Genomic DNA, 19,010 nt, shown 5'->3' on the forward strand with positions numbered 1-19,010 from the left:
CTAGTTACACAGGCAACCAGGATCTGATGAGGGCATGAGTGTAGAGGAAGGTGGTATGCCAGGCCTGGGCCGTCCTAGGCAGGCCCGCTGGACCCTGATGCTCCTCCTATCCACTGCCATGTATGGTGCCCATGCCCCACTGCTGGCGTTGTGCCATGTGGATGGCCGAGTGCCCTTTCGGCCTTCCTCAGCTGTGCTGCTCACTGAGCTGACCAAGTTACTGTTGTGCGCCTTCTCTCTCCTTGTGGGCTGGCAAGCATGGCCCCGAGGGGCCCCACCCTGGCGCCAAGCTGCTCCTTTTGCACTATCTGCCCTGCTCTATGGCGCCAACAACAACCTGGTGATCTATCTACAGCGTTACATGGACCCCAGCACCTACCAGGTGCTGAGCAATCTCAAGATTGGAAGCACAGCCCTATTCTACTGCCTCTGTCTCCGGCACCGCCTCTCTGCACGCCAGGGTTTGGCACTGCTGCTGCTGATGGCTGCAGGGGCCTGCTATGCAGCAGGTGGCCTTCAGGACCCTGGGAACACCCTTCCTGGGCCTCTAGCAGCTGCTGCCAGCCCCATGCCCCTGCATATCACTCCACTGGGACTGCTGCTGCTCATCCTGTACTGTCTCATCTCAGGCTTGTCATCTGTATACACAGAGCTGCTCATGAAGCGACAGCATCTGCCCCTCGCACTTCAAAACCTCTTCCTCTACACTTTTGGTGTGCTCCTGAACCTTGGTCTGCATGCAGGTGGTGGTCCTGGCCCAGGCCTCCTGGAGGGTTTCTCAGGATGGGCAGCACTTGTGGTGCTGAGCCAAGCACTAAATGGACTGCTCATGTCCGCTGTCATGAAGCATGGCAGCAGCATCACACGCCTTTTTGTTGTGTCCTGCTCATTAGTGGTCAATGCCATGCTTTCAGCAGCCCTGCTACGGCTGCAACTCACAGCTACATTCTTCCTGGCCACACTGCTCATTGGCCTGGCTGTGCGCCTGTATTATGGTAGTCACTAGCCTCTGGCTACCTTGCTTCTGATTCTATAGATTGGGCACCACCACCAGAGTCATCTCTCAAACTTCTTCCTTTCCTCCCCTTAGCAACTGTAATAAGTGCCTTGTGAAAAAAGCTGGAGAAGGGAGAGCAACCAAGTTAGTCTTGAAGTGGTGTATGAAGGAGGCTTCTAGGAGACATGAAGAGTAGATTTGGTTAAGGAAACTTAACTTCCCCACCCACCCCCAAGTTCTTCCAAACTAAAGAATTGGGAGCATCAATACCTAGGCCTGAAAAATAACTCCATTCCTGATGGGGAAGGCCCCCTGCCTCATCTTCCATAAACACAAAATGAGATATGGGTGACAAGTGGCTTTCCTTGCCCACTGTGGTCACCCCAGTATACCCACTACCCAGGCCTGGTGTTGGTGCTCAAGCCCCACCTTGGTGCATGACTTCTTCATAAGGGACACTCACACCCAACAGTCATGCTGGAAGGCCCAATTGCTACAAATTATATAGCTGTCACCTAGGCCACTCTGCCAAGGTCCCTTAGCTCCAGCACTGCCTGGAGATATATCCCCTACCCCCTCCATAGTGCTGCTTCCCTTACCCAGCCTTTGTTCTGGAAACCCCACAGAGGGCTGGGGCTTGACTCATCTCAGGGAATGTTGCCCCTGGATCCTGGCTTAAACCTATACCTCTAACCCCTTTGCTCACCCAAGGGCCCTATTGAAGCCCACTGCCACCTCTAAGGCTCTTAGGAGGTAGCATCTTTCCCACTCTGAGTCCTATCCCTGCCTAATAGTGTCCCAGCTCCCAACAGCCTGGGAAAGCTCTGCACAGATTGACCTGGGACCAGGTACAGAAACTTCTATAGCTTAATCAATGTCTCTTTTAACTGCATAAGCAATAAGGTCTTAATAAAGTGTTCTAGGATGTAGGGTGTTTCCTACAACCAGTCAATATTGTCTTGTGTCTTCTATGCTGCACAGTTCCCCTCAAACATAATTGTCCCTTGGTCTCCTGAGTTAATTCTGGAGTAATTTCTGGACTAAGAGGACAAGTGGTTTTCTCCAAGCTGTTGCTGTGGATCTGAGATATTCTCTGTCACAGACTTTGAAATTTCCCTTAAGCACAAAACTTAGGCCCTGGAGAATTTTGGAGAGTCTTGGAAACAGAAGGTACTGAGCCCAGCAGGACAAACTAAACTAGGCTGGAAAACTTAAGACCACTAATGTTTTATGTTTTTATTAGTGCATTATAATTATTTATTAATGGACTTTGTTATGCCATATTCATACATGCATATACCATAATTTGTTCACCCTCATTCCTCAGTACCTTCCCTTTCCCTCTCCCTCTGATCCCCTTGCTCTATTGGTCTTTTTTTTTTTTAATTAATGCAAATAATGTGGGTTTTGTTGTTACTATTTTTGGCACTAGGGATTTAACCTTTTATTTTTTATTTTGAGATAGGGTTTAAGTTGCTGAAGGCCTTGCCAATATTGTTACTGAGGCTAGCTCAAATTTGTGATCCTCCCGTTTCAACCTCCCCAGTTGCTGGGATTACAGATATATGTGCCACTGCATCCAATTCTAACACCACTGAAGAGTTCCTAATCATCAGGTTTCACCCTAAGGCAGAGATCCAATCTGACTGCCCCTCCCTTCATTGCACCCTGCTGAAGCTGCTGGTTCTGGGCTTGGAGCTCCTGGTTCCTCGAGGCCAGGTCAATGGTGTCTTGCAGGACACAAGCCAGTAGGCTGCGGTGACGATGCTCTGTGGTCATGGCCTGCTCTTCCTGCAGCCTCTGCCAGGCTCGAAATACCTGTGGCCAGATTCAGAGACACCTGTCAGCCAGCCAGCCTTGCTACCAGCAGGCTCAAGGCCTACTGTCTGTCTCCACTGACCTGTAATATGTGGCTTGTCTGTGCTCTGGTGGCCTGCACATGCAGATCATAGAAGAATGCCAAGTCTTCCTCTGCGATGTCCCGCTCTGCCTGCAGGGCCTCCACCTGAAGTCTCAGTACTTTCAGCTCCCGGTGCCATCTCGGCCTCTTCTCACAGGTCTTCAGAGATAATTCATACCCTTTGTTGAGCACCACCTATTGCTGGACTCTGTGCCAAACCCTCCATGTGCATTATCTCATTTTGTCCAGTAACAACTTTATGGGGTAGTTGTCCTAACTTACCCAAATTCCCATGGCTAGTGAGAGACAGAGCTGAGATAACATATACCTTTCAACAGTTCCTTGGAGTGAAATCCAGACTCAGAGATGTGGTATACCATCTCATTAGCTTTGCCTCTTGACTCCACACTTGCTGTGTGGGTGCCAGACTTGTGGTTCTCAGAGCCCATTTTGCCATTGCTTTATGCTAGCCCATTGCTTATACAGTTTTTCCTCTCTGAGAAATTATCCCCACCACATAAAAAAAAAAAAGCTTTGATTCTTAATTTGTTCAAACAAGTTATGTTTACTGAGTACCTCTGTGATGAGCACTATCTGCCTTTGTGGAACTGAGTCTAGTGAATTCCCTTAGTGATTTCTGTTTGTCCTCTAAGTCTCACCTTAGATGCCATCTCCTCTGATTCACTCCAGCCTGGGTGAAGTGTACCTTTATATTTTCATCCTAACTCCCCTATTACAGCATGCAGCACTGAGAATTGCCTCCTCTATCCCCCACAAGACTAAGAGGGTATGGACCAGTCAGTTGTGACTGATGAAGGACTACCTTCTAGTACAATGACTAGCCTATTTATAAGGAATCTCAAGACCCCTACTCAGCCCTCCTCACCTCCTCTTCAGCCACCAGGCCTTTGACCTGTTCATGTACCACCTCTTCCTGTTCCAAATGCTTTATCTCCTCTTGGATCCAAATTTGGTGCTGCTCTCTCAATCTCTGCCTCCGAACTTGAGCCATGAGCAACTGAAGAGCCACATCTGGGGCCTGCTGGAACTAGATGGTATCAGTCTAGCTTACCAAGAAGCGAGGACCTAACTGGTCCGGAGGAATCTGTAACCTGGGAAAAGACTCAGGAGGCCAGGGGTAGAGGAGGTACTGGCTCTGCCAATAGTCACCATAAAGGCCCTAATAATCTCATAATCCAACCAAGAAAAAAGCTCCTCTCTATGCTCATCCTTTAGGGATCCAGTAGCCCTTCAAGTCCTTTATTTTCCAGAAGCTCCATATTTCTTCCTGTTGTCAGGCAGTAGCAGGAGGCAGATTAGCTGGGTTCTGGTACCCCCTCACACTCCCAACAGTTTCCAGTTGTTCCCAAAATATGAGATATTACCTGTTCCTCAGAGTTCCTGAGAGGATGCTTTTGGTGGAGACCAGGCCCTAGAGATGATGTTCTTTCTGCCATTACAGGAAAATATAATTAGTCACACCAAAGGTGAAGACCCTGTCCCAACTACCCCTCAAGTACCAGATCTACCAAGGACTTCCTGCTGAGGCCTGGACTATGGCTTACTACTGAATCATCACCTGCAGAGAAGTAATCTAGAGTGACAATTTCTCATCCCTCCCCCAAGGACAACATAGTTTAAGCTTGGGGCTTTGAAATCAAACAGATCAGAGACTCAGCCCTGCCTTTTCTTAGCTCTATGATGTCAGGCAGGCGACTAGTCTTTTGAGTCTCCATGCTCTTTTTCATAAAATAGAATGGATAAGTTAAGATCATGAAATAAGGTAACAAATAAAAGTTGTTAAGAGCATGAAATAAGGTAACAACAAAGCACTGAGCAGTCAGGCATGTGATCAATAATTGGAAACTAATGTGCTTAACTCCCCAGGCCCAGTGTTATAAAAAACAAATTGTAAAGATGTAATTATGAAAAGGGAAGAGAAGGACCTGAATACGCAGGGTTTGAACTACCCTGCAGCAAATCATGGAAGACAGCGCCCCCTTTTGTACAAGAGAGGTCATGCCATCCGGGTTGTTCCAGTTTAGAAATCTGAGGATTTTAGTGTTGCTCCTAGGCTGCCTCTGATTAAGAAAATGACCCTGGGCTACTCACATCTCTTCTCTTATCTCAGTTTTCTCACCTGACAAATGGGAATAATGTTGTCTTCCTTGCTTAGGATACTTCGTTGGCTCAGGCTTGACCTTCAAGACAGAGTCCAAACATCTCAGTAGTTTACCAAAGCTCTGTGTAACCTGGCCCTACTTATCTCACTATTCCTTCTCGCCTGACTCTAACTTAAACTCTATTCTCCAGAGAACTGAGCTGCTTGCAGTTCTCCAGAGACATCAAGCATTTGCTTACCTTTCAATCTCTGCCTCTCATTCTGTCTAGGTTGTTCTTCACTCATCTTTGCTAACCTCAGGAATCACTTTCTCCATGAAGCCTTCCTTCCCTTTCTTGCTCATGCTGACCCAGATGTGCCACAGAACCTTGTGTTTATAAGCCTTTCCGAGAACTGATCATGGTGTAATTGTTTCTTCCCAACAGATTGTAAACTCCACAAGATCAGGGAATTCCCAGGGTGGACATAGCCCTGTGCCCTGCACATGGTAAATTGTCAATGAATGTTTGGAAATCGATAAATCAATGGATAAATGGAATGCTCTGTGAAGACAGCAAAGAAAGACATAAATGGGGCTCCCAAAAGGTTGGAGGAAAAGATATACCTGTGGTTCTGGGAACCCCACGGCCTCAGCTGTAGCCCCTTTGGGTGTCCCTCTTCTTGGGCACTGGCTCCAGGCTTTTATCACCTATGGAGAAGGGGTTCAGAGTGGGCACTGGCCATTGCTGGCTCAGGTGCCCCTAGGCTTCACTTTGCTCACCTGTAGCTCACGCAGTGCCCTTCCCAGCTGGCTAAGCCCACTGTCTGTCAAGGTGTCCCCAAAGAGGCTCAAACGCAGGGTCCTCAGGCTAGCCCGGCGGGCCCAGGCCTCTTCTACCGCATCCCACCAAGTGGGCTTCACCTCTTTCATCTGCATCCTCCTTCCTGATGCCCCCAAGAGAGCAGCCTGAAGCAAAGGCAGGGAGCTGCCTAGTAAAGGAAAACTTGGAGTAGATTACTCCTTGCTGTAGACTCCAGAGCACACTGTTTGTAATAGTTCAGATTTCCATTAATAGTACTATTCTGGGGCTGGGGTTGTGGCTCAGTGGTAGAGCACTCGCCTCGAATGTGGAGGGCACTGGGTTCAATCCTCAGCACCACATAAAAATAAATAAAAGTATTGTGTCCATCTACAACTGAAAATATATTTTAAAAATAGTACTATGCTTCAAAATATTTAACCCCTATTAGACTTTCACATGTGCTTGATGGCTCTGTCCTAAGGCTGTTCATAGCTTACCTCTTTTTATCCCCCACAACTGTAATCGACCTAGCCCCCACCCCACTCCACCCATGTTCTCCAGATGAGGCAATTGAAACTCAGAGAGGTCTAACAACTTTTTGGTAAGTGTCAGAGCAGAAAATCAAGCCCAGTTTTGTCTGACACTAAAGCCTGTGCTCTTAGTCATGACATCACACTGGCCTATAGATAAACACGTCTGACCCTCACTGCTTTATCTTTGACGGTGTCAACTGCCACAACTTATCTTCCTCATTCCATAGGACCTGGCATAGGAGGACTGGGAATCTGCTGGCCAAAAGTGTGTTTGTTGATTTTGGAGACAGAGTGCCAGACATGTTTTGTTTTGTTTTTTTTTTAACTCTTACGGAAAATTTCAAATATATACACAGTGTAAGAAATCCATCTATCACCCATCTTGAACTATTATCAGCTCATGGCTCTTTTTTTTATGTGATAGAGGGAAGATTAAGCCCAGAGGTACTCTACCACTGAGCTATATTCCAAGCCTTTTTATTAAAATTTTTTTTAATTTTGAGACAGGATATTGCTAGGTTGCTCAGGCTGACCTCCAACTTGCCATCCTCTTGCCTCAGCCTCCTGAGTGTCCTGGATTACAGGCATGCACCAATGTGCCCAGCAAAGGCCCTATTGTTGATGGGTATGTGAAAATAGGTAAGTTCTTTTCTCTTTCTGGTCCTCTATTTCCTCTTCTATAAAATATACCTGCCTCCATTTACTCATTTGTAAATTACATTCTCCTGAGGAGGTTATGGTAAGAATTGAAGGTATTAAAATGCTTTGTAAGCCGTTGAAGCCCCCTAAGGGGAGGGGTTTGCTTTTACTATTGTCTTTGCCCTTGCCCCTCTAAACTTTGGCACCCTAGCCACAATGGCACCTTCCTAAATCCCAGAGGATAAAGTTTGCTCTCTGGGCAAGGGTTAGTTGGCTGATAGGATGAGGCAGGCCTAATGCCAGATTTCAGAGTTTCCAAAAAAACCCCACACCCTTGCCCCATCCATCTTGGGGGTCCAGGTGAATAAGGAGTCCACTGTAGTTGTTTCCTTCCAGAAGCCATGAGACAATCCAAGGCAGAGAACCGTCTACCTTCTCACCAACAGCCTCACCCGCCAACACCCGCAGCAAGGGGCAATCCCTGCCAGAGAAAAAGAAGATAATAGTTGTCCACTTGTGATTGAGAAAGAAAATGATCGCATCACACGCTGATAAAAAGATTGACTATTTCCATCAACTTTTGCCCATAACCAGACAGGTTCACAACCTGGAACTGAAATGGATGAAATGTCTGCAAAACAGAAATGTGTCTAGTGAACCACCTGCCAATCTTAACCACTGTCCAACTCATGTGAAATTCATGAAATGAGCACTTAAAGCAGTGGCAACTGAAAATAGAGAAATTTTGACAACAAACTCAGGGAGAGCTCTTTCTCTGACTTTTGGGAGAAATTATATATATATAATTATATATATATATATTTATATAATTATAAATTTTATATATATATATATATATATATATATGAAAGATGGGATGTGAAAAAGAGGCCCTATCTGATGTGTTCTACTTTGATTTTTTTTTTTTTTTGAATTTTTAATGTTTTATTGTTTAGTTCTCGGCGGACACAACATCTTTGTTGGTATGTGGTGCTGAGGATCGAACCCGGGCCGCACGCATGTCAGGCGAGCGCGCTACCGCTTGAGCCACATCCCCAGCCCTCTACTTTGATTTCTATCCTACAATCTAAAAAGTAATCAATGTGTTTGGCAACTTTTCAATTTTTATTTTGGGACAGGGTCTCCATATGTTGCCTGGGGCCTTCAACTTGTGACCTTTTTGCCTTGGCCTTTTTTTTTTTTTTAACTATATTTTTTTTTAAAGAGAGAGAGAGAGAGAGAATATTTTATTTTATTTTTTTTAAAGAGAGATTTTAAATATTTATTATTTAGTTATTGGTGGACACAACATCTTTGTTTGTATGTGGTGTTGAGGATCGAACCCGGGTGGCACGCATGCCAGGCGAGTGCGCTACCGCTTGAGCCACATCCCCAGCCAGAGAGAGAACATTTTAATATTTATTTTTTAGTTTTCGGCGGACACAACATCTTTGTTTGTATGTGGTGCTGAGGATCAAACCCGGGCCGCACGCATGCCAGGGGAGCGCGCTACCGCTTGAGCCACATCCCCAGCCCTGCCTTGGCCTTTTGAGTTGCTGTACCACAAGCCTGTACCACCATGCTCAATTTATTTTTTATTTTTCTTTAATGTTTTTATTTTTCTTTAATTGTCCCTAGGGATTTAATTCTATGTCAGGTCACTGGCTAACTAATGAGATAACAGAATGAAGACTTCAGTGGCCTCAAAGAATACTATCTTCAAAAATTGTTTGGAAAAATGACTAAGCAGGGCTGGGGTTGTGGCTCAGTGATAGAGCACTTGCCTAGCACATGCAAGTCGCTGGGTTCAATCCTCAGCCCCACATTAAAATAGATAAATAAAATAAAGGAATTGTGTTCCACTACTACTAAGAAATGAATATTAAAAAAATTAAATTAGGGCTGGGGCTGGGGCTGGAGCTCAGAAGTAGAGCACTGGCCTATCTACTTGAGGCACTGGGTTTGATCCTCAGCACCACATAAAAATAAAATGAAGATATTGTATCTACCTATAACTAAAAAATAAATATTTTTTTAAAAAATAAATATTTTTTTAAAAAATAAATTAAAAAAAAATAGAAAAGAAAAATGACTACGAAAACATTGTTATAAGCCACAGCCCATAACAAGCAACAATAATAGATCCTGGACAGTAGGGAGAATTTGATTTCCTGAGTTACCACATAACATCCTAAATGTCAGAGCATTAAACTAAAGAAACAAAGAACAATGAACAAAATATCAATATGACAAATACAGTTTTTTTTACAAAAAATATTAAAAATGGACAACTTCTAGCAAAAATTAAGACATGTACAAAGGAACAAGCAAGTATGGTTCAAAAGAAAAAAGAAATTAACAAACACTGTCCCTGAGGATGCACAGATGTTGAACACTGAAATATCTAGACAAATACTTTAAGTCAACTCTCTCAGAAAACTAAAGGAAATCAAGATGTGATGTTTTAATGAATAGAGAATATCAATAGAGAGGTAGAAATTATATAGAAGAACCAACTAGAAATTCTGAAAAGTACAATAACTGAAATGTTGAATTCACTTATAGGGATACAAGAGTAGATTTGGGCAAGTGCAAGAAATAATCTCAGTGAACTTGATAGGTCAAATAATCCTGTCTAAGGAGAATTAAGAAAAAGATGAAGGAAAATGAGTAGAGAGCTTAAGAGACTTGTGGGAGTCTGGATAATGCAAATACCAGAGGGAAAAGAGACAAAAGAACAGAAAAAAAAATATTTGAAGAAATAATGGTCAAAAATCCCCCAAATATACAACTATAATGCACCAATAAAAAATGTGGAAGGAAAAAACCTTCCAAATATGCTGTCTTTTGCACATGTACTCCTTTTGCATGTATTTGCTTCCCCTTTCCACTTCTCTACCATGAGTTGAGTAGTATGAGGACCTCACCAGAAGCCCCACAGATGCAGATATCATGCTCCTGAACTCTCCTTCCCCCAAAACCATGAACCAAAATAACCTCTTTTCTTTCTAAAGTGAAAAAAATCTTTCAAGTTTATGAAACCATGAATCTACATATGCAAGAAGCTAATGAACTCTAAATAGAAACTCAAGGTGATCCCCACCAAGACCATTATGATCCAACCATCAAAAGACCAAAAATCTTTAAAAAAAAAAAAAAAAAAAAAAAAAGCAAGAAAGAAGCTAACTTATTGTGTGTTGTTAATCTTCAGTAAGATTAAAAACTGAGGTCTGGGGATATAGCTCAGTTGGTAGAGTGCTTGCCTCCTATATGTACAAGGACCTAGGTTCAATACCCAGCACCACCACCACTGTGCTGACTCCCACATGCTTTCTTTGTCAAAAAGCAATGTCTTGGGCTGGGGATGTGGTAGCGAGCTCGCCTGGCATGCGTGCGGCCCGGGTTCGAACCTCAGCACCACATACAAACAAAGATGTTGTGTTTGCCCACCGAGAACTAAAATAAATAAATATTAAAAAAAAAGCAATGTCTTGTACCTGGCTTTAGTAGTCAGGATGTGTCACAGTCCTCAGCAAATTACCTGTTATCTTCAAGGAAACTCAGGCAGGAAACAATGTTGATAAGAACAACCCAAGTTACTTTGAAAGGAGAGACTTTTTGTGACCCCTTTCACAGACTAGATCTTGGAAGATAAGGGTAGTTCCTCCTAACCATAAAACCTGTAAAAATGATTTAGAATCTAATAAGAACTGCTCAGCATGGGCCAAGGTGACATAGAGTTGTCCTGGCAGTAAGCCTTGAAAGCCTGATGTCATCTTGCTGTCAATCAAAAGTTAAGAAGTAGACCTGGGCGGGACTCTTTGGAAACTTCCCTGGGATCCCCAATAAAACTGGAGTGCATGGAATATTGTTTGGGGTTTCTTTCCATGATGACAGCTGAGTCAGAGTGACTGTGAGGCAACTCTTGTTCTAAGATGGAGTATATGTTTCAAAAACAGCATTGCCTGTGTCAAGTTCTTCCTGATAGAGGTTTTTAAAAAAGTAATGTGGCTTCTTTTTTTATTATTTTATTTATTTATATGTGGTGCTTCAGCACAGTGGGTTCATTGTATAGTGCGAGAGCACTCACCTAGCGTGTGTGAGGGCCTGGGCTTGACCTTCAGCACCACATAAAAATAAATAAACAAAATAAAGGTATTGTGTCCATCTACAACTAAAAAAAGTTTTTTTTTTAATTTTTTGCAGTATCTAAAACCCTATCGTGATATAAATATTCAACAAAATAATCCCAACTACTTAGGAGGCTGAGAAGGAGAATCACAAGTTCAAGGCCAGTCTGGGCAACTTAGGGAAACCCTGTCTCAAATTAAAATAAAAAGGGCTAGGAATTCAGCTCAGTGTTAAAGCACCCCTGGGTTCAATCCCCAGTACTACAAGCAAAACAACAAAAGCAAAAACAAAAACCAAAAAAAATCAACTAAATAGGAATAAAAGGGAAATTCTACAACATTATAAAAAGTATATGTGCAAGGATTGGGGTTGTGTAGCTCGGGAAGCTGAGGAAGGAGGATCGCAAGTTCAAAGCCCACCTCTGCAACTTAGTGAGGCACTAAGCAACTCAGTGAGACTCTGTCTCTAAATAAAATACAAAATAGGGTGGGGGATGTGGCTCAGTGGTTGAGTGCCCCAGAGTTCAATCCCTGACACCAATAAATAAATAAATAAATAAATGGAAAGATGTGCTGATATATACTACAGCATGATGAACCTTGAAAACATTATTCTAAGTGAAGGAAGCCAGGTATAAAAGTCACATATTGCATGATTCTGTTTATATGAAAACATTCATATTAGGTAAATCCATTGGGAAATGAAATCATGTTCAGTAGGGGCTGGGAAAGGGAAATTGGAGAGTGACTGCTTAATGGGTACAGGGTTTTCTTTCAGGATGATGAAAATGTGTTGGAACTAAAGAGTTTCACAACCTTAATGTTCTAAATGTCACCAAATTGCACATTATATAATGGTTATAGTTAAATTTATGTTGTATGAATTTTACCTCAATAACTATAGACAAAGATTAAAATTCAGTTAGAGTGCTTGCCTAGTATGTGTGAGGTACTGGATTTGATCCTCAGCACCACATAAAAATAAATAAATTAATTAAGTAAAGTCATCGTGTTCATCTACAATTAAAAAAAATGTTTAAAATAATTGAGTTACCAGATTACCCCCCCACATACACACAATATCACTTCTTGCTATATATCCAGGAGAATTGAAAATATGTAAAAAGAAAACCTTTTATGTGAATGTTCATAAGAAGTAGTATTGTAATAATCAAAGGTGGAAACAGCTCAAATGTCCATCTAGAAATAAATGAATGAACAAAAGATGGGATATTCATACAATTGAATATTATTTGTCAATAAAAACTGAAGTTTGAGCCTTGAAAATGTTATCCTACATGAAAGAATGAAAGAAAGAAAAGACTGGGGCTGGGAATGTGGCTCAGGCGGTAGCGCGCTCGTCTGGCATGTGTGCGGCCCGGGTTCGATCCTCAGCACCACATACCAACAAAAATATTGTGTCCGCCGAGAACTAAGAAATAAATATTAAAAAATTCTCTCTCTCTCTCCCCTCTCTCACTCTCTCTTTAAAAAAAAAAAAAGACTTTGGAATAGTCTGGAATTTAGGGTACTTTATTTCTCCATTTTGTTTTTAGGCACTTCTGAATTTGGCCGTGTTTCCATGATAATACAAATTTTGCAAATTGGCTTGAAATGTTTATTTTCTTCTTTTTTTTTTTAATATTTATTTATTTATTTTTAGTTTTCAGCGGACACAACATCTTTGTATGTGGTGCTGAGGATCGAACCCGGGCCACATGCATGCCAGGCAAGCTCGCTACCACTTGAGCTACATCTCCAGCCTCTGAAATGTTTATTTTCTATTGCCACTCAATGCTTTCATATTTTTGGACAATGAGAAAAAGGTACAAAGTGCAGCATGAAGATATGGTTACTTGGGAATTTTCCAATCTTTGTTTTGGATATTTGGTTCTTCCCAAGTTTGCAGTCTGATAGATCAGAAGAAAATTAATTCAAATTGTAAAAATTAAAAAGAAATAGAAGGCTGGGCATAATGGCACATGCATATAATCCCCAGAAACTTGGGAGGCAGAGGCAGGAGCCAACCTTGGCAATTTAGCAAGAACTTCTCTTTTTTTTTTCCCTCGGGATTAAACCCAGGGCTTTATGCATGCAAGGCAAGCACTCTACCAAATGAACTCTATCCCCAGCCCTGTTTTAACATTAAAAAAAAAAAAATGGGGCACTTATCAATATATGAAAAAAAAATGACTGGAAAGATCTAATATTTAAAGATACTACAAATTCTCTACCTACCCAGTTGCTTTTGACCATGTCATTTGCCAACAGAGGGTCTTAGTCTGGAGTCTGGGGGAACCTTACTGTGAGAGCTCAGGAAAAAAGGAGGAACTTTGATGCTGCCCTGGGCATTCACATCCATATTCCAGCCTTGCACCTCACCTCCCAATGCAGCCAGAGGCCCTCTCATACTTACGGGGTCCCTGGGAGCTGCAAGATCCTCAAAGCACCTCGCCACACACCCTGGGTCCCAGGCCCCTCAGGAGGTTTAGGCCCAGGGCAGAACATGGTGACAGTGAGCAAAAAGCAGGTCCTGTAGGGGAAAGAGTAGGCTCAAGGCAAAGGCCCAGGGGATGAGGGATGACTGGTGCCTTCAGGTCCTCACCTGCCTTCACCCCCTGTAGCCTGTAAGTATAGCTCTGAGGCAGCTCTTGCGTCAGACACTTCCACTTCACTGGCATGTTCCACCACCCTGCAGGAAGGGGAAGTTGAGTTACCTCCTAAAATGATTTTAATTTTCTCCTGTGAGCTGGGCAGGGTGGCGCATACCTATAATCCCAGAGATGCAGGAGGCTGAGGCAGGAAAGTCACAAGTTTCAGGCTAGCCTCAGCAGCTTATTTTTCCTCCTCTGGTTTGCCCATCAAGGGAAACAGGATAATTGGGATTCCTCCCATTTTACAGATGAAGAAATGAAAGTCTTGCTCAGTAAAGTGCTCAAAATTACCTACTATGACAGCGGACTGAGTTGAGATGTGAGGATGGAGAATAGTTGAAATGGTATGAGTTGAAGAGTACAAACGGGGTGGGAGTAGTAAGAGATATGACCATACGGGATGAGGGTGTGAGAGTGTGAGGGTGCGAGGGTGCAAGGGGGTCCTGGTAGCAGACCCAAGGCCTGTAAACAGGACTCTAAGCTCAGAGCTTCCCTCTTCTGAGGTGGCAGCGGGTAGAAACCTCTAAAGACTTGACCTGGGGCTATTAGCCCTGCCTTAATACAAGCACACTCAGACCCCATTGGGCCCTGAACACTCACAAGCCTAGAGGAGCCACATCCAGCACCGACAGGTCCTCCACCCCTGGGGAGAGCAGGTCCCACGCCTTCCCGCTGGGGCTGATCTGAGGTCACACAAGCACACTTGTTACAAACTGAGCCTTTCCTTTTGTGGGTCCCTGTGAGCTCAGCAGTGTGCATGACTGAGCCATTCCATTGTCAGGATAAAGTTGACCCCACAGAGACAATCCTACTCTGGTGAGCCTCAGAGTGGGGCTAGACCCAAGTTCTTCTGGCTCCCCACAAGCTTCAGGTCCTTTCTTCAGTGTCACATGGCCCTGGCTCCCAGGTCCCAATCCCTTCTCCTCAACCCCCAAGAGTTTCACCTGCACCAGGCTAAGAGTGCTAAGCACATGATCAGAGCGGTGGAGGGACAGAGCTTCCTCAAACAGCATCTGCAGCAACTAAAGGGAGAAAGGGATCCAGTGAGGACTGAGAAAGAAATGACTCAGTCCTCAACACTTCCTGAGGGTGAGATCTATGCCACACCCTGTCTGGGTACTGGGGACATGGTGTCCAGAGTAGAAATAGCACTAACCCTCATGTTCAGTGAGCCAGAATGAATAGACATGAGTAGACATTTTCAGTGGGACCTGGCACAGGGTCCCATGACAAGGTTCTGAGGCAGCTGTTTTGATTTGGGGAAATTTTAATGAAGCCCCCCCACAATAAAGTTTTCAAGTTTAGTATCATTAGAGTAACCAAGAACTATGAAAAGCAGACCTCCTGAATATTTGATCTTCACACACCGCCCCTCTGACTCCCATCCCATCCTCATGAGTGTCCTGCCTTTCAAACCTGCCAGGGTCAAAATGTACTACATGGATCACAGTCCCCCAAGGCGTGTTACCTAGTCCAGCTGGGATGGACAGACAAAGAACCTCTAAAGTCCTGGAGAAGGTGACTCCTGAACCTCATGAGGTCTGTGCCCTGGTGGTTCCTTACCTGGGGCACAAATCGGGGGGCCTCTGTCTTCCTGCCTCGGAGCAGCAGAGATATACTGTACCCTTGGCCCACAGAGGCCAGTGTTGTTTGGACTCGTGCCAGTAGCTCCTGCTCTGCTTCCTGCGGGAAGACACAGGCTAATTCCCACTGTCTCAGGTGCCATTTCCCAACCTTTCCTGAGCAAAGGGGTGGGGAACAGACTGCACTCTCAGATCCAGGGCCCTGAAACCTCCCATCATCCTCCCATCGCCCCCTCAGTTTCCCTACCTGAGCAGCATCAGGACCCAGGACTCTGTCAAAGGTGAAGCATTGTTCCTAAGGGCAGGACTGGGGTCAGTAGTGTCATTTCCATCTTCCCCTATACCCACCAACTCCACCTGGTTTACCTGAGTCTCTAAGTTCCCCAGCTGAAGAAGTCGAAGGCTCTTGGGCCCCTCCAGAAGGATTGTAGGGCTATGGGTCTCCTCGGGGCCTGAGAAAGGCAAATTTCACATGAATTCTCATGAGGAAAACTGAGCTCCAGGATTCCCCAAGTCCTGCCTTCAACCCAGGCCTCAGTTTCTCAACCTAAGCTGTCCTGGCCCTGCCTCTCCCAAGAAGCTCCCTAGGCTATACTCCTGAATACAAACTTGGGGGGCTTCTTACCTGATCCCCTCTCCAGCTCCACTTGTACCACCACAGTCAACATGGCAAGTAGATTGAGAGACACAGTGTGGGTCCCTGGAGAAGGCAGACCTTCCTGGTCCACACAGCCCCTGTTCTCACCACTTCTGCAGACTCCAAGACTCCAGGCCTCTCAGGTTGCCCTTAATAATTCATGTCCTTCATGAGAGGGCTTGGGAGTAGGTGTCAGGTGGCTCTAGATAATTAAAATACCAAGAGAAGTGACACTCTCTTCTGAGAAAACATTTCCTAAATTTCTTTCTTTTTAATGAAAACTTTCAAACATATATAACAGTGAAGAGAAGAGTATAATAAACTTCTAGGTTTAGCTTCAGCAATTATAAATTTCCAGTCAGTCTTATTTCTTCAATTCCCCTCCCAAACCCAATGGATTATTTTGAAGTTGTTTCCAGACATCTCATTATTTCATCAATTATTTCTGCATCTATTTCTAAAAGGTAAACATTTTTTAATAACAGTTTTTGAGATATAATTAATATGCCACACAATGTACCCATTTAAAGTATAAGTCAGTGTATATACATAGATATACATATATCTATGTATATTCATAGATATATGCAACCAATACATAGATATATGTATTGGTTGCAACCACTATAACAGTTAATTTTAGAATATTTCCATCATGTCATTAAAAAAATTTTGATTTCCTTTAGTTATCAGCTCCCTAACCTCAAACCACCCATCTCAAGCTGCAACCCTGAGCAACTATTTATCTACTTTCTGTCTACAGATTTGTCTGTTAGACATTTCATATAATTAGAATTACACACTGTAATTTTTGCATCTGGTTTCTTTCACTTAGCATAATGTTTTCAGTGTTCATCTATGTTGTATCATGAATAAATATTTCTTTTCCTACAGCTGAATAATGTTCTATATAGGCTTCTGTCACAAATTACCCAGGATCGGGCTAAATTTCACAGTAAAGGGCGTGATTTTCTGTAGCATTCTGCTCACTACAGACACCACTCTCAAGCTCAGGTTTCCTTAAGCCTTTGCACTCCAACCACCTGAATATTTCTATGATTCTGGGTGTTTCCATTACTCCCTCAGGTTTGATTCACAAAAACAACTCACAGAACTCAGGAACACACTATGTTTATTTTATAACACCAATTTTCTGACATCAACTGAATGTTCAATTCAATTAATTTCTGACATGAACTGCCTGGAGTTGATGACAGATCCCACAAATTAAAATATAAATTTCTCAACAAAGCTGTCCTTAATTTAGATGACAGACACTTTAAGGTTACTTGGCTATCCATATTTCTGTCTGAGTTGGCTAAAAGTTTAGCAGTTCCAAAGACCCCATGTCAGGTTCAATAATTCACTAAAGGGACTGTAGTGTATAGCTCAATGGTAGAGCCTGTGTTTAGCATGTGCAAGGACCTGGGTTCAGTTCTGAACACTGATAATATTAATAATTCACTAGAATGACTCACAGAACTCAGAAAACTGCTCTACTTACTATTGCCTTATTTAAAAAAATATTTATTATAAGTATGTCCCAACTATTTTTTAAACTTTTTTGTTTATTTATTTATTTTCTGTGGTGCTGACGATGGAACCTAGTGCTTCACACATGGGAGGCAAGCATTCTACCACTGAGCCACAACCTCAGCCTCTAACTATTGCCTTTTTATTATAAAGGATATAAATGGATAGTCAGATGAAGGGCAAGATCCAGGGTACAGGAGCCTCTATCCCTATACTGCCATCTTCCAGGTTCATCAATGTGCTTACTGCCAGGAAGCTCCCTAGGCTCACTGTCTGGAGTTGTTGATTTTTTTTTTTTTAGGTTTTATTGTGCAAGCATGATTGATCATTGTCCATGTGACTGAACTCGACTCCAGATGTCCTCTTCTCCTCAGAGGGTTGGTGGGAGCGGGAAGCTAACAATTCTAGCCTTCTAGTGACATGATTGGATTTCTGGTATTCTACCTTTTCTATGCTACAGCTATACAGAGGTCCACAGCAAGGTGGTCTTGGACTGACTCAGTTCTCCCCTCTTCCTTGCTTATAGTTTTAAAAAATAACTGCAAAATGTGATGGGAATGCAGCATCCTGTGACAGGAGGGACTGGCTGGAACAACATAGGCTCTGTTCTGGTCCCTTCTAAAATAAGATATCTTTCAATGCTTTATCCCAGTAAGTCTGATTTTCCTTGGGGTATGAAACCCAAAGCATTGCTATACAGGGTTCCTCAGTTGTGGTGCCAGTGGGGTATGCACAGAAAAGATTCCATCCACCCAGGGAGCTTTCCAGAGCCTTAGGGGACTGGCCCACAATGAATTCTTAGCTTTTCCTATTGTTCCTTGACAATTTTTTTTTTCTATTGTCCCTCGATGCTTATCTCTAAGTAAGTTGTGTGCAGGTATTCACCAAAGTCAGACAAGTGGGTAACTAATACACAGTGAACTTGCTTTGCACACTTCATTACTCTAACAGAGAGACTCCTTTTTTTTTTTTTTTTTTTTTAGAGAGAGAGAGGAGAGGAGAGAGAGAGAGAGAGAGAGAGAGAGAGAGAGAGAGAGAGAGAGAGAGAATTTTTAATATTTATTTTTTAGTTCTTGGAGGACACAACATCTTTGTTGGTATGTGGTGCTGAGGATTGAACCCCGGGCCGCATGCATGCCAGGCGAGCGCGCTACCGCTGGAGCCACATCCCCAGCCCGAGAGACTCCTTTTACTCATGAATTCCAAAGGATTTTGAAACTCTGTGCCATAAAATGGGGACAAAGATCAGACATATTCTTTATCATATCACTGTCCAGTCCATGGTCTTTCAGCAAAAGGGTCATACCTGTCTGATAGTCTACATTTGGTGTATTATTGATATAGCAGATACAGCGGACTACCAACATGCATACACTTAATGTGCAAAGCCTAATATTTGGAAGTATCAGTGTAGGGTAGGGAAATAAAATCCAATTTTCCAACACCAGGCAACTATCAGTTTCAGTAAGATGGCCACTCAGATTTTTATGATTCTACGCA

The 19,010-nt window shown here is 43.3% G+C and overlaps 2 protein-coding genes across 2 annotated transcripts; one reads left to right on the forward strand and one right to left on the reverse strand.

Annotated features, from left to right (window-relative positions):
• The first annotated feature begins 34 nt into the window (after window positions 1–34).
• On the forward strand, window positions 35–1,949 carry Slc35a4 (solute carrier family 35 member A4). Its single transcript, XM_040273739.2, has one exon. It carries the CDS (start codon window positions 35–37, stop codon window positions 1,004–1,006), a length of 972 nt encoding a protein of 323 aa, XP_040129673.1. The 3' UTR covers window positions 1,007–1,949.
• Window positions 1,950–2,316: 367 nt separating this feature from the next.
• Window positions 2,317–16,008, reverse strand: LOC101961911 (uncharacterized). Its single transcript, XM_078022317.1, has 14 exons — window positions 15,966–16,008; window positions 15,707–15,792; window positions 15,321–15,440; window positions 14,702–14,779; window positions 14,358–14,440; window positions 13,709–13,795; window positions 7,306–7,454; window positions 5,780–5,988; window positions 5,624–5,707; window positions 5,038–5,098; window positions 4,283–4,347; window positions 3,784–3,945; window positions 2,898–3,056; window positions 2,317–2,815 (listed from the first exon to the last, which is right to left on the reverse strand). Exons 1-14 carry the CDS (start codon window positions 16,006–16,008, stop codon window positions 2,603–2,605), a joined length of 1,599 nt encoding a protein of 532 aa, XP_077878443.1. The 3' UTR covers window positions 2,317–2,602.
• Window positions 16,009–19,010: the final 3,002 nt, after the last annotated feature.

The sequence above is a fragment of the Ictidomys tridecemlineatus genome, chromosome 1 (genome assembly GCF_052094955.1).
Source record: "Ictidomys tridecemlineatus isolate mIctTri1 chromosome 1, mIctTri1.hap1, whole genome shotgun sequence".
NCBI lineage: Eukaryota > Metazoa > Chordata > Mammalia > Rodentia > Sciuridae > Ictidomys > Ictidomys tridecemlineatus.